This window comes from Microtus pennsylvanicus, chromosome 1 (assembly GCF_037038515.1).
Source record: "Microtus pennsylvanicus isolate mMicPen1 chromosome 1, mMicPen1.hap1, whole genome shotgun sequence".
Lineage (NCBI taxonomy): Eukaryota > Metazoa > Chordata > Mammalia > Rodentia > Cricetidae > Microtus > Microtus pennsylvanicus.
Genome location: NC_134579.1, coordinates 191,502,179 through 191,515,020, shown reverse-complemented (window position 1 = coordinate 191,515,020; position 12,842 = coordinate 191,502,179). Strand labels below are relative to the sequence as shown.

General features: G+C 41.5%; 1 protein-coding gene across 4 annotated transcripts in view; it reads left to right on the top strand.

The window, feature by feature from the left end:
- Positions 1–12,842, top strand: part of Ahi1 (Abelson helper integration site 1) — a 148,454-nt gene that overhangs the window by 128,304 nt on the left and 7,308 nt on the right. For 3 of the 4 annotated variants that reach the window (XM_075947891.1, XM_075947902.1, XM_075947910.1), the window contains one exon: positions 8,606–8,664. In XM_075947891.1, the coding sequence (XP_075804006.1) occupies positions 8,606–8,664 (59 nt within the window). Of the gene's footprint in view, positions 1–6,388; positions 6,633–8,605; positions 8,665–12,842 lie in introns of all 4 variants that reach the window. The other variant, XR_012907697.1, reaches the window with a different exon arrangement.

Below are 12,842 nucleotides of genomic sequence, written 5' to 3'. Positions count from 1 at the left end.
AAGTAATGCATCTTCGTATTTTATAAAATGTAGTGAATAAAAAATAGTATAGGATTAAAAATAAGTTCTGTACACTTGTAATCCTGTTGTTTCTAAGCTTTTCATGGCCTTCAAAAATCTCTGCATGTGAGCAGGCATGACTTCATTCACGTTGATTTATTTTATTAATTAGGATTATACTTAAAGTTCTTTTTACTTTTACTAATACATCTTGAACAATTTTCATTGACACAGAAAAATTGTATTTTTAGACCATTTTTAACTACTAAAACAACCGGAATATTCTTAATTCCTAAAATGCTGTGGGTGTTGTTGTTGTTATTTTTGACAAACTCTCAGTTTTCTTTTCTTTTTGAAATTTGTAAAAAAATTACTTAAATTTGAGAAGCATCATTTATCTTCTATAAGTAGCTCATCATTGACACAGGTATAATGTGTGTGTGTGTGTGTGTCATATATAGTTTCAACATCTAATTTGCTGCCAGATTTAGTGAAACTTATACACAGGAATGCTAGATGCCTTCTGGAAATACAGCACAGTCATGGTGCTGCTTTGGTTATTATCTGTAAAAATTCACTAGGCAAATACTAACCATTATTTTTACTTTCCCAAGATAATTCTAAAACTGTATATCATAGCTCATCTTCATGTAAAAAGAATGTATTTTAATTATTTTCCGTATTTCCCTGGCATGTAGAGTCAGTAGGAGCAAGTTGGTTTAATTCAAAACAACCAATTCCTAAGCCAAAGTGCACTGTCTAATTATATTCAGTAGCATCTGCCTTTTTTATTTTGTTTTTTTTTTCTTGTTGTTGTTGTCTAGTCCAAAGTAAGAACAGAGAACCCCAAAGCATCGTATAATTCCATCATAGTTTGTCTCCCAATGCGTGCACACACACACATTTTACACTAGTGGTTCCTGTTAGCATCTCATGAAAACATTAGGTACAGGATGAGGCCCCATGTACTGCCACTTCTTTTCAGATTATCTAGCCTAGCGCAGGGTCTAGAATATTGCCACGAGCTCTGAAATACAGAGTTGTTGGGACAGTCCTTCAGCAGTTTGACCCCAGAAGTAGGTTTAGAAAATACTCCTAATATCTTCTTAATTAAATTTATATTTTTAAAATATATATATATGAATTGTTTTCCCATTTAGCAGCTCGCTCCTAATTCGAGCCTAAACTCAGCCTTTATCACATTCCATTTTATTATGCCCATCTTCCATCAAAAGCTCAATTTATAGACTAATAATAGATTTTATTATGCCCATCTTCCATCAAAAGCTCAATTTATAGACTAATAATAGATTTTCAGTGAAAATTCTGTTTTTTGGGGGTTTTTTTTGTTTGTTTTTTTGTAAGACGCACAAATAAGTATTTTTAGGGGATTTATCCCAATTCTTTTCAGAATGTATCATGGGCGTGGATTGTTTGCTTGTGTGAAATTCATTGATTTCTCTGAGGTAAGAAGTCTTGATAATGACTATTCGAATGTATAAAACATGACATTACACTCTACTGTGCTGTTGTCAGTGTTCCACGTGGCCCAGGACTCTCCGTTAAGAGTCTTTAACAGAGTAACACAGTGTGTTCTTCGTGATGGTGTCTTCAGGGTAATCTAGACATCAACAACATTTCTCTGAAATGTGACAGATGAACGCCCCACCAGTCACTCTGTCAGAAATGTCCTTTAGATAGTGGCAAGAGTGATTATGATCAGCCACACTGCCTCTGCTTTGACAAGCAGCGTGACCTTTCCTGGGAGCTCTCACACCCTAGCTCTGCTCTGCTCACTCTGGCAGCCTTCCTACTTACCAGATGCTCACCCTGAGCATGGCTGGCATCCAGGATGGTAATGCATTGTTTAGAATGTGGTGTGCATTGTCAAGGGTTGAGAATTTGTGCTGCTGTTGAGATATTGTGGGGGGGAAAGAGTTTTGCTCTCTGACTTTGAACCAAGCAACCCTTCTATCTCATAAGCCACTAGACCTGGCTTTATAAAATGTCTCTTAATCAGATGTAGATACCTGTTGATACTGCTTGTTTCCTGTGTTTGAAGAATTGATGCTAGTCTTTGCAAAAACCATGGAAAAATAACAATATGCTGATGTTCTAGTTATTACTTAACAATCACAGTAGTGTGATCAATAGTGGTACTAATTTTATGGTTTCTTTTTAGGAACATAAAAGGGAATGGATCCTTTCTTATTCAAGGGTCCTTTTTTAATTCAAATGAACCATGAAATAAAACATGTTTCTCAACATATTGGAGCAAATTTGCTTTAAGCACTCTTTGACTTGAGCATTTCAGCACTGAGAGAGCCTTTTCTGTGTCACCCTTGTTGTTTCCCTGTGACTGTGGGTGTGCCTCCGCAGCCACCACCTACAGGCTACTGTATCTTAATGCAGAGAGTTTCCTTATAGTCCACCTGACCTGATTTGGGAAGAATTACTCCCTCATGATAGGAGATTAGAAAATAATTCTTGCTCAAAAGAGGAAGTAGAGACCCAAATAGCTCTTTTGTTTGCAGGAGTTGTAAAAAGGGGGGAGTAGGTGTCAGCTGCGCAAGATGGCTCAGCTGGTAAAGGTAATTTCTCTCAAGCCTGACTACCTGAGCTCAATCTCTGCCATCCACATAGTTCAAGGAAGGAACTGACTCCTGCGGCTTGTCATGTGACCTCCACACTCTGACACACACACATTCTCACAAGTACATGCACTCTTGCACATACTATTCGTTAGTTGGCACACTTTTTTAAATAGAGGTCTTCTCTGATGTTTTCTGACTTCTTGCTTCCCCACAGTCCACTTCTTTTCTTTGCAGCCCAGACCACGTGGGCCACAGGAAGTCAATTCATAGAAGCCCGTTATTTAGCAGTTTGATGCCCGATGCATGAGCAGCACTTTGGACCTGTAATTTGTCTCATTGGTCTCCAAGCCTAGAGTCAACCCCTTGTCCATTTCTGTCATGTGTGTTCTATATTTATTTGTCGCTTTTTTCAAAAAAAAATTACCACCTTGTTAATCGTGACTCAGTGGGGCACACTGTCTTGTCATCTTTCTGTTCGTTCACCTTGACACACTGCCACACTCCCCACACATTCTCAAAGAAAATAGTACCCACACCCCTCAAGCTGCGACTTCCATGCTCCCAGGCAGCGTTGGCTCTTGCCTTTCACAGGAGTTGCCATCTAACATGAATCCCTTATGTTTCCATCCTGATTTTCTCTATATTTCTGTAATTTCACGCTGTTTCTACATCTGTTTTGAGAGATCTGCACTTCCTTGTATGGAAAACCCCTTCTCAAGCTGGGATCCTTTTGTGTGTGTGTGTGTGTGTGTGTGTGTGTGTGTGTGTGTGTGCGCGCTCAGCCCTCACCTGGGGATCCCATGCTCACTGCTTCACCTGCTTCGGCATCTTCCTTGTTTGCTGAACACTTGAAGAAAGCTTGGTAAAATGGAGTGTGGATAGTGATGGCCAATGAATCAGAACTAGTTCCTGCATTGCAGCCTAAAGAATGAAAGTGGCATTAGTCAGAGAGTCACAAAATTAGACATAAGCAGTGAAGGACAGTGACGGGAAATTGCGGGGTCATTTGTGGAAACTGGAAGTTATCATGGGGGGAATACCTTTGGGACATTAGCAACAGCCTGTGAAGAACCTAAGGTGACCTAAGGCAGCATCATGGTAAGAGCTTGAGATAAGAGAAAAGACTTGACCCCAAGTAAATAAAAGAATCTTGGGAGCTTTCATATGACACATTAGGGAGTTGGAGTTTACTCAAGTGTGGTCGGGAGCCATCAAAGTGCGGAAAGCAGAGAGGTGATGTGATCAAATGTCTATTTCAAAAGCGCATTCTTTGTCTAGGGATGTAGCTCAGGAGGAAAGCATTTGCTTAGTTTGAGGCTCTGAGTTTGCTCCCCAACACCACCACCAGAAGAAAAGAAACATAAAGATGAGAGGTGCTTGAACATGCCTGTGGGTTCATCCCCCTGGACTCACGGTAGGTTCGGCTCTGTTGCTGTGTCAGCATTCCTCCAAGAAACTGTTTAAAAGCATGAGCGTTTATTCTGGCTCACAGTTTCCGAGGGTTCGCCAGCAGTCTGCTGGGTCCATGGTTTTCAGGCCTGTGGTGAAGTAAAGCATTCTTGTAGAGAAGCCATGAGGGATTAGAGCCACTCGGTTCTTGGCAGCCATGGAAGCAAAGAGGGAACGAGAAAAGAGCTAAAAGCAGGACAGCCCCTCCAGGGAGTGTCCCCAGTGACCTACTTCCTCCACCAAGGCCCTACCATACATCCCAGTGATGCTATTAAAATTTGCATCGATCAGCATATTAAACCACTGATAGGAAGCATTTTATACCCTAACTTGTAACATGTTATCAACAATTCTTCACTCTAGAATCTGTGATAAGAGTGGAAAGGGTTGTCTGTGTTCAGGGTTCAGAGTACTTAGGCCCATAAACTCACTGCCTCAGTTTCCCTGTATTCCAAAGAAATCAGCAAACAGAAATTGGAAAAGGAAAATTAATTTATTTAATTCTGGCCAAAGCAGAAAGGAGAAAGACATCTAAATTCCTCTCTGCGGTGCCTGTGGCCATGTTACAGTGTTAGAAAGCCAAGAGACAAAGACCAGAGTGTGTGTAAGTGCATTGTGAGACAAGTTAGCCCAGGTTACCTCCATTGTCTCTGTTGTGGTTTACAAGCTTTGATTCAAGTCCACAGACAGAAGAAGTATTTTAAAGATCCCCTGGCTTTTGTTTTTTGTTTTTGTTCATTTTGTTTTGTTTTGTTTTAGAGAAAAGAATAGAGAAGAGGGGTTAGAGCCCTTCGCATTCCTGGCCTGGTAGAGTTCCTTGTCCTTGGGTCTATTTGATGGATGCAGAGTGATAGCTCATTGTATGGATGTTGGCTTCAAACTTGACCCCTGCATACCTGTTAGACATTCTGATTTTGCTAGTGAAAAAGTGTGGTGGTTGACAGCTAAAGGAGAGTTGAACGAGTACCTCTCTTTTAGGATATATCCTCTCGCATTAGAGCATTGCATACATACTTCATATAATATGTCAGAAGAACCATTAAAGCCATTTCAGACATAGTTAGAAAGTCTGTCCTAATCCCAAACAAACTTCATTTAATAAATTTTTTTATGGAACTCAAGCAGCAACTTTTAAAATCCAACATTTTAACTCAACAATCCAGAGATATATTAATTTGTCACATGCTAAAGAATGACACCAAGACAAGGCTGTGTTTGTTTCTTTTCATTCCATAATGCAGTTGTTTTGGTTCTATAAGTGCAGAAAACTGTGTGTATAATAAAAACACTGACATCCAAAACACAGTCACTTCAGATCCTAGTTGTGTTCAGGCAGCCTTTGCTGGCACTATGTGGCATAATGGCAGCCGTAGCATGAAGTGTCCAAGCTATGGGTTTAGTACCAAGGCTGCTTGGTGGAGGTGCATGACACAGCCCTACATTTAGTTACAGTCTGTGACCTATGCGTTAAAGCACTAGGATCCATACCAGTGGCAGAGTGTGCCAGGCTGTACAAACCTAGTTGTTAACCCAGAGGACTATACTGCTTCCTGTTTGCACTTGAGACTTCGAACAAAGTTGTACGGAGAATTAGTTTTCCTGTTAACTCAACTTTAGAAAGCTTGGTGTAAGCCTTCAGCTGCTCTGTAGCCTGGGTAACTCTGGGCCTCCATTTCCTCATCTGTAGAAATAAGAATGTGGTACTGTGAGAGCTTGTGCTTGGTTCTCAGCCCCTCTCCCTTTTCTAGTTAACAGAAATCCCAAGAGAGGTTAAGTGGCTTACTAGGGCCACACAAAGTTAACAGTAAACAGAACCAAGACTAGAATTTAACCACCAAACCCTCATTGGCAACTTTCTTCTCTTGTATCTATGTTCTAAAAGGAAAAAAAAAAAAGAATCAATCCCACTAAATAGAGGTGAAACATTTGGAGAGGTAAATGTATCAGCATGTAAAATAAAGCTATACTGTATCATAACCCTGCCTTATCTGCTGCTGCTGTGCTAGCTACAACGTGCATTGATTGAACATTCATATGATTTTTTGCCCATCTTTCACGTTTTTAGACCTATCCATTCCGATGAGTTGCTTGCATGGCCCCTTTCTCTTTCCTCAAGCTGTTTGTATGTTGTTTACTTCTTGGTAAACCTCCACATAACCAATGGTATCATTTTAAGTTGCTCCATTTATCATTCCCTTCATATTTAAGCCTCGTTGCATTCTAAATTGAAAATCACCCTCAAGAAGATGAGGGTTTGGGAAGCAGGAGTCTCTAGATTCTGGTCCTCCCATTCCTCATCCTCGCTTTGCTCATCTTCCTCTCTTCATCCTCCTCTCCAAATCAAGGGTGCCCATGAAGAGGAAACGGAGTCACAAAACAACTGAGGTGTGTGTAGAAAGGAGGGAAGGAAGGGCAGCCATGCTTCTTGGCCTTGTTGATGGTGGGAGGCATCTATGGGCTGATTGCATTCCAGCCTTGGGGTCTTCCTGTTTAAAGACAAACAACAGCTCACAGAAACTCCTTCTCCCCTCCTACTGCCTCCATGAGTCACTACCCATGTGACGTGCTGCTGCTGAGACCAAGGAATGAGTGAGTAAAGGGGTTTAGAGTAAAGTATTCGTCCTTATTAAGTAAGTGTCCTTTACATTAAGTGTCAGAACGTTGCACTATGGGCTCCCTGCTAACTTTGGATTTATAAGATAAAAAAAGAGTCAGGTATACCAGTGGTAAGACCACGAGGCGAAACATAGCATGGACAGTATTGACTCTATAATTTATCTTTTATTGTTTGTTTTATTCTCTCTCTCTCTGACACACACACACACACAGAGCCATTGCTGCTTTTTGTCACACTCTTTTACAGTGTACTTCAGACAACATTTCTGAGGGTATCCCAGCATTCCGTTCACATGAGCAGACTCTGTTATAAACAACACTAAGACCCACATAGGGCAGCACTGGCTTCACAGAGAGATTTGGCTTGATTTCTCAGTGGCTCCAGAGTGGGCACAGATTGGTGAGGATTCATGATGAGAGCTCTATGCTTGGTTCTCTCATTAAGCCCAGTCATCTGACCATGGTTTAGAAACATACAAAAATTTTTAGCAAGATGCTGGCTTCCATTGGGCTATGAAGTTGAAATAATACTTAGACCTTGTAGGTAATTTTTAAAATTTAAAACTTCCATTTAATTTGATTAATATGTTTGGAACTTACATGCTCATAAAGAGGTAGAGAAAGTTCTGTGAGAATTAATGTTCCCTGAGTTTGGCTTTGCTGCTTTTTGTTGCTTGTTGTATGTGCTATTGGATGAGGGCAGGTAGGATTTTCAACAATCTGGACTAGACTTTGAATTTGAAATTGACTGTGGATATATATTTTTTTCTCAGTATATTTTCTCAGTCTCATCAATTTTAGCGGTGAAGAAAAATCAAGATATACTATTAGTTCTTGTGTTGTTGGGGTCACTTCTCCTGCACCCACCTTTCACTCCCTGTCATCACTCTTTAATTCTAGTCCTAAATGTTTGATTTAAAGCTGACTGATACTAAACACATAACCATAGTCAGGAAAAGCAGTTGTCTTAAATTCTTTATAATATTCTAATATGCACGTAATGCTCATTGAAAGATACTTGGTGCCAAAGCTCGCCAAGGCACCATCCTGCAAAACTCTGGTTATGCAGGAGGAAAAGTGGAGAGGCAAAGTGAGCTGCAGCGGAGGGGAGGCTGGAAAAGCAGGAGTTCTCAAGCAGGGTTCAAAGCAAAGCTCTGTCCTTTTCCCTCATTCCCATTCTTTGTTGTTTTCTGAATGATTGTGTACGTATCTTCCATCTGTACACAATTCAGCAAGTTATTGTCTTACTTTGAATATCAGATGGATCTTCTTTGTAACATCTAATTATCTCAGTCTGTGTTAGGGCAGCACTGGGTTGATTTATAAAGCACTGTGGTATATTAAACACTGTTCCCTCGGTGTGCTTCAAATTCTAGAGAAAGTGTAAGCACTCAGAGTTAAGCTGGTGCCTCTAAAAAGTGTGTACTCGGCCTTTTTCTCAGGGGCGCCCTTAATGAAGTAAGATTTACTGGAAAAAAATTGTAAAAGGTTTAGAGTGTTCAAATTCAGTTCAGTTGAGCCTCAATATAAAAAATATGGAGACGGTGAGAAGCCTAGAAAGAAAAGATGCAACGGTGAAAGAGATGTGTGGAGCTTAAGCAGCAGCCACAGTTAAGTTACCTGAGGCTAATAAACAGCCTCTCCTCTCTGTTTCTCTTGTGGGTTTTGTCGTTGATGATGATGATAATTTTGTTTGTTTTGGTGTTTTTTTTTCCAGTACCAGCATCTGAAAACTAACCTTGTTTATAAAGTTTTAAACTGTGGTAGATTAGCTCTTGATTTTCCATAGGAGTGAGTAAGTTACTGGGCTAGACATCCACGTTCAATAGGACGTAGACATTCATGTTCTGTCTTCATGGAGAAAGCTGACAGGTTCTCAGTGTGTGGACACTAACCGCGCAGTTCTTTCTGTTGACTTACTGTTTGTTTTCTCTCCCTCTTCACAGCGGTTCCTGAATAAGGACAGGTCCCCGGATTCCAGACTAGGCTCCCAGTCCATGGCCCAGTAAGTGCTTCTCCTTTGGATAATGTCCAGTGAGAGACAGGCGGGCTTTGCTGCTGCTGTTGTTGTCGTTGTCATCATGAGGATCGTCTGTCCATATCCCCTTTCTGTGGCACGATGATCACACTACACGTTAAATTTCAAATAGCAGACTCTTAAAAGACTTTAAGAATGGCCGGGCGATGGTGGCGCACGCCTTTAATCTCAGCACTCAGGAGGCAGAGGCAGGCGGATCTCTGTGAGTTCAAGACCAGCCTGGTCTACAGAGCTAGTTCCAGGACAGGCTCCAAAGTTACAGAAAAACCATGTCTCCAAAAAAAAAAAAAAGACAGAAAAATAATGTTATATAAAATGGCAACACACTAAACAGCAGAAGACTCATTTTTATTTTTCATTTACTTTGTTTGAATGATGTTTTGAAATAATATTAACTGAATACAAGTGAATGGTTAGGTAAAACTAAATTATGAACAATTCTCCTCTGAAGCTTTAAAGGGAAAACATCCAGTTCCCAGGATGTCCTCAGGGTGAATGTGCTGTGTCACAGCAAAGCCTGGGTACAGTGTCCATGAACAGCACAGCGTCTGCTGGCACCTCACGTGTCCTAAACACATGTGCACACAGACCATCCCTGCTGGGCTTCCTTCAGACACATAATATTTTAAGTTAAAGATGTCCCACATACTTTCAAAATTTGAAGAATAATGTATGTCCTGATTGAAATGACAGGAATTGCCAAATAAAACCATGCAATATGCTATAAGACATTATTCTGCTTCACAGATGAGAGATGTGGCATTTTTAAGTAGACTTTAAAAGAGCCTTGGAGTTATAATCTAGAAGATACCTTACAATTCTTTCCATATCCCCTCTGTTTTAATAGCTGACAAATTCGAGGGAGCGCCAGGTGCTAATGTCATAGGGCATGGCCGTCACTACTAAACTAAGACTTCAGTCTCCAACCCTTATTGCCGGACTTGTCTCTTTCTCAGCTAGATTCTCTGCCACAGGTTCCATGGGAAGATACTGTTTCTGGCAATCACTGGGGTCTCTTAGTGATTGCCAAGTGATACAGGAGAAGTGAGGGTCTCTTCTTGGGGTCCTCAGACTCATTAATAAAAGAATTTAAGAATGGATTCGACCCAAGGTCAAGGACAAGTGTTATAGTTTAAAAGAAAGCCCCAGAGCAGCCCACTGTAGATCTCAGCAGTGATGAGGAGGGGTACAGGGAAGGAAGGAAGGAAGGAAGGAAGGAAGGAAGGAAGGAAGGAAGGAAGGAAGGAAGGAAGGAAGGAAGGAAGGAAGAAAGGCCATCATTTAAGCTGGCATGGGGTTTAGCAAACACCGCAGACAAACAGCCATCCATGGTAGGGGAGAAAGACTTTCGAGAAAAAACAAGGAAGCCTGGTGTGTTAGGGAAAGTGTTCTTTAAAAATAGATAAAAAGAAAAGGATCTTATTCTCATCAGAAGTAGTTTTTTCTCAGCAGTTATTTGTCGCTGCCCAAAAGTGTCACTTTGCTGTGTATTTTTAAGAAAAGAGTGCTAATGATGTGTGTGTGTGTGTGTGTGTGTGTGTGACGTCAGCACAGTTGCCCACATCATCACATTTGATCCTCACAGTGTCCCCAAGAAAAAGTATCCAATTTCTTCCTGCCAGTGGAGGAAAGAAATCTAGAAGGCAGCAGTTTGGAGTTCCAGTTTACCCTTCTTCCCACACGCCCCCCAACCTGGGTTTTGGTTTAGAAGACAAAAAATTATATAATTAGATACAAGATGAGGTGGCACAAATGGTCACTGTGAGAGGGGAAGAGTGTAGAGAGCTAGAAGACCTCCAGGAGGAAGCAGGCTTCAGCTGGACTTCCAGAACTGAGCCTTCAGAGCCGTCATGCTGACACAGGAATGAGGCAGGTACTTCACCACACGGAGGTGAAGCTATCAAGGACAGATTGGACTAATTAGTGCTGGGATCAGAGTCTTGTGATGGGGAAAAGGACTGGAGTTCTTATTCCTGGAGAATGGGGTTGGAGAGTTGGGAGCAACAGAGGTTTGAAAGGTGGGATCGGGAACCACAGCTCTCTGTTTGCCTGGTGTCTTACATGAACCTGCATAAGCATTTTCTGTATGAGGGCTTCGTCCTGTTCTGACCTCACTGCGAAGGCAGGCATTCCAGGTGAGAGTCGGCAGCCGCTGTGAGCATCAGCCTGATGGAGAAAATGCTGATTGGGAGTTTTCTGCCTTAGCTGCTGAGCTAGACAATGGTGTGCACTAGTAACAATACATGATATGTGCCTATGTGTGTGCCCACTGTGCCAAGGAACACGCATGCTATTCAGATCATTTGTCAGGCACCTAACATGCCATCAAAATGTTCTAGGTACTGGGGACACAAGTAAACCTATAAAAATCCTTGCCTTAGAGAGCTGGCATTTTACTTCCTTATGTGTATATATTTGTGTTAGAATGTGCTATGCTGTGGAGAAAAATTAAGTATGGGGAGGAGATAGAAATGGGAGGTGTAATTGTTGCAGTTTTGAGTTTTGTTCTGTTAATATTTTTGTTTGCAAATCTTGTTCTGTATCCTAGGCTGGCCTTGAACACATGGGGGATCCTCTCTGATCTTACACACCCAAGAGCTGGAATTCTAGACACGAGCCACTACAGTGGGTCTGTTGTAGTTTTAAGTTGAATTGTGAGAGATCTTAGAGAGAAGAGTGAAGGAGAAAAGGAATTGAATAATGTATACGTAGGGAACAGGTGTAGAAGGCCTTGAGGCAGGACTGTAGGCACAAGCATACTCGGTATCCTAAAGGAACAGTGAGGAAATTACTAGCATTCTGGAATGGGAAAAGCAGTTGAGAGAACTCGAAAAGATGAGGGTAAGCAGTGATCAGACCGTGTAACGCATTATGTTTTATGCTAAGTAACATGGGTACCATTAAATAGAGGGATCAGCAAATTTGAACAGCATCACTCTGACATGTGAGGTAAGAATAAATACACATTAATAGGTGAGGATGAAGGCAAAGAGACTAGTTTAGATCATATTAAAAGTATCAGAAGAGATTCGGCCATACCTACAGGAAGTACAGTAGCAAGGGGGTTAGTGAAAGGGTCAGAACTGGGGTTGGGTCATCCTTCAGTCAGCTAAGTCCTTACCTCAAAAGCATGAGTTTCATGCCCAGAACACATGTTAAAAAATGATAGAAATGGGAACCCATGCCTGTAATCCCAATGCCGGTGAGGTGGAGAGAAAATCCTTGGGGCTTGCTGGCCAGCCAGTCCAGCCTGATTAGTGTGCACCAGGTCAATGAAAGACTGGCTCAAGGAAGACAGTGTTCCTGAGGATGATACCTGCCCTAGTTAGGGTTACTAGTTGCTGTGATGAAACACCATGCCCTAAAACCTGATGCCCCAAAATGAAAGGGTATATATTTGGCTTACACTTCCACAGCGCTGTTCATCATCAAAGGAAGCCAGGATAAGAACACATACAAGGTAGGAACCTGGAGGCTGGAACTGATGCACAGGCCTCGGAGGGGTGCTGCTTATGGGGCTTGCTCATCGTGGCTTGTTCAACCTGCTTTCCTGTTGAAGCCAGGACCAGCAGCCCAGGGATGGCACCATACACAATGGGGTGGGTCCCCCCATCAATCACTAATTAAGAAAATGCTCTACAGGCTTGCGTACAGCCCCATCTTATGGAGGCATTTTCTTAATTAAGGCTCCCTCCACCCAGATGATGTTAGCTTCTATCAATTGACACTAAACTATCCAGCACACCGCCAAGGTTGTCCTTGGCTTTCACATGCACGCACAAGTGCTTGCACACCAACATACACATCAACGCACACACCCATACAAGTAAACGCTCACGCATATGCATGCATGTATTTTTATAGGTCTGGTTTTATATATACAGATGTATTTGTGACACTTTTAGTGAAATATACTTGGTATATAATAAGTGACAAAAATTTCACTCATGAGCCATCACCACAAAGAATTTCTCATTCTTTTCACATTCTTTTATTTCTTCCTTTCTGTAACTACCATCCCTTGAAAACCAGTGACCTCTCTCTCCTTCCAGAGTTTCGAGGACCACAATTTGTTTATTCATTATCTGTTTATATGTCTTTGAGTTGTCTTATTTGGAGCCACTACAAATATCAGTATTTGTGTA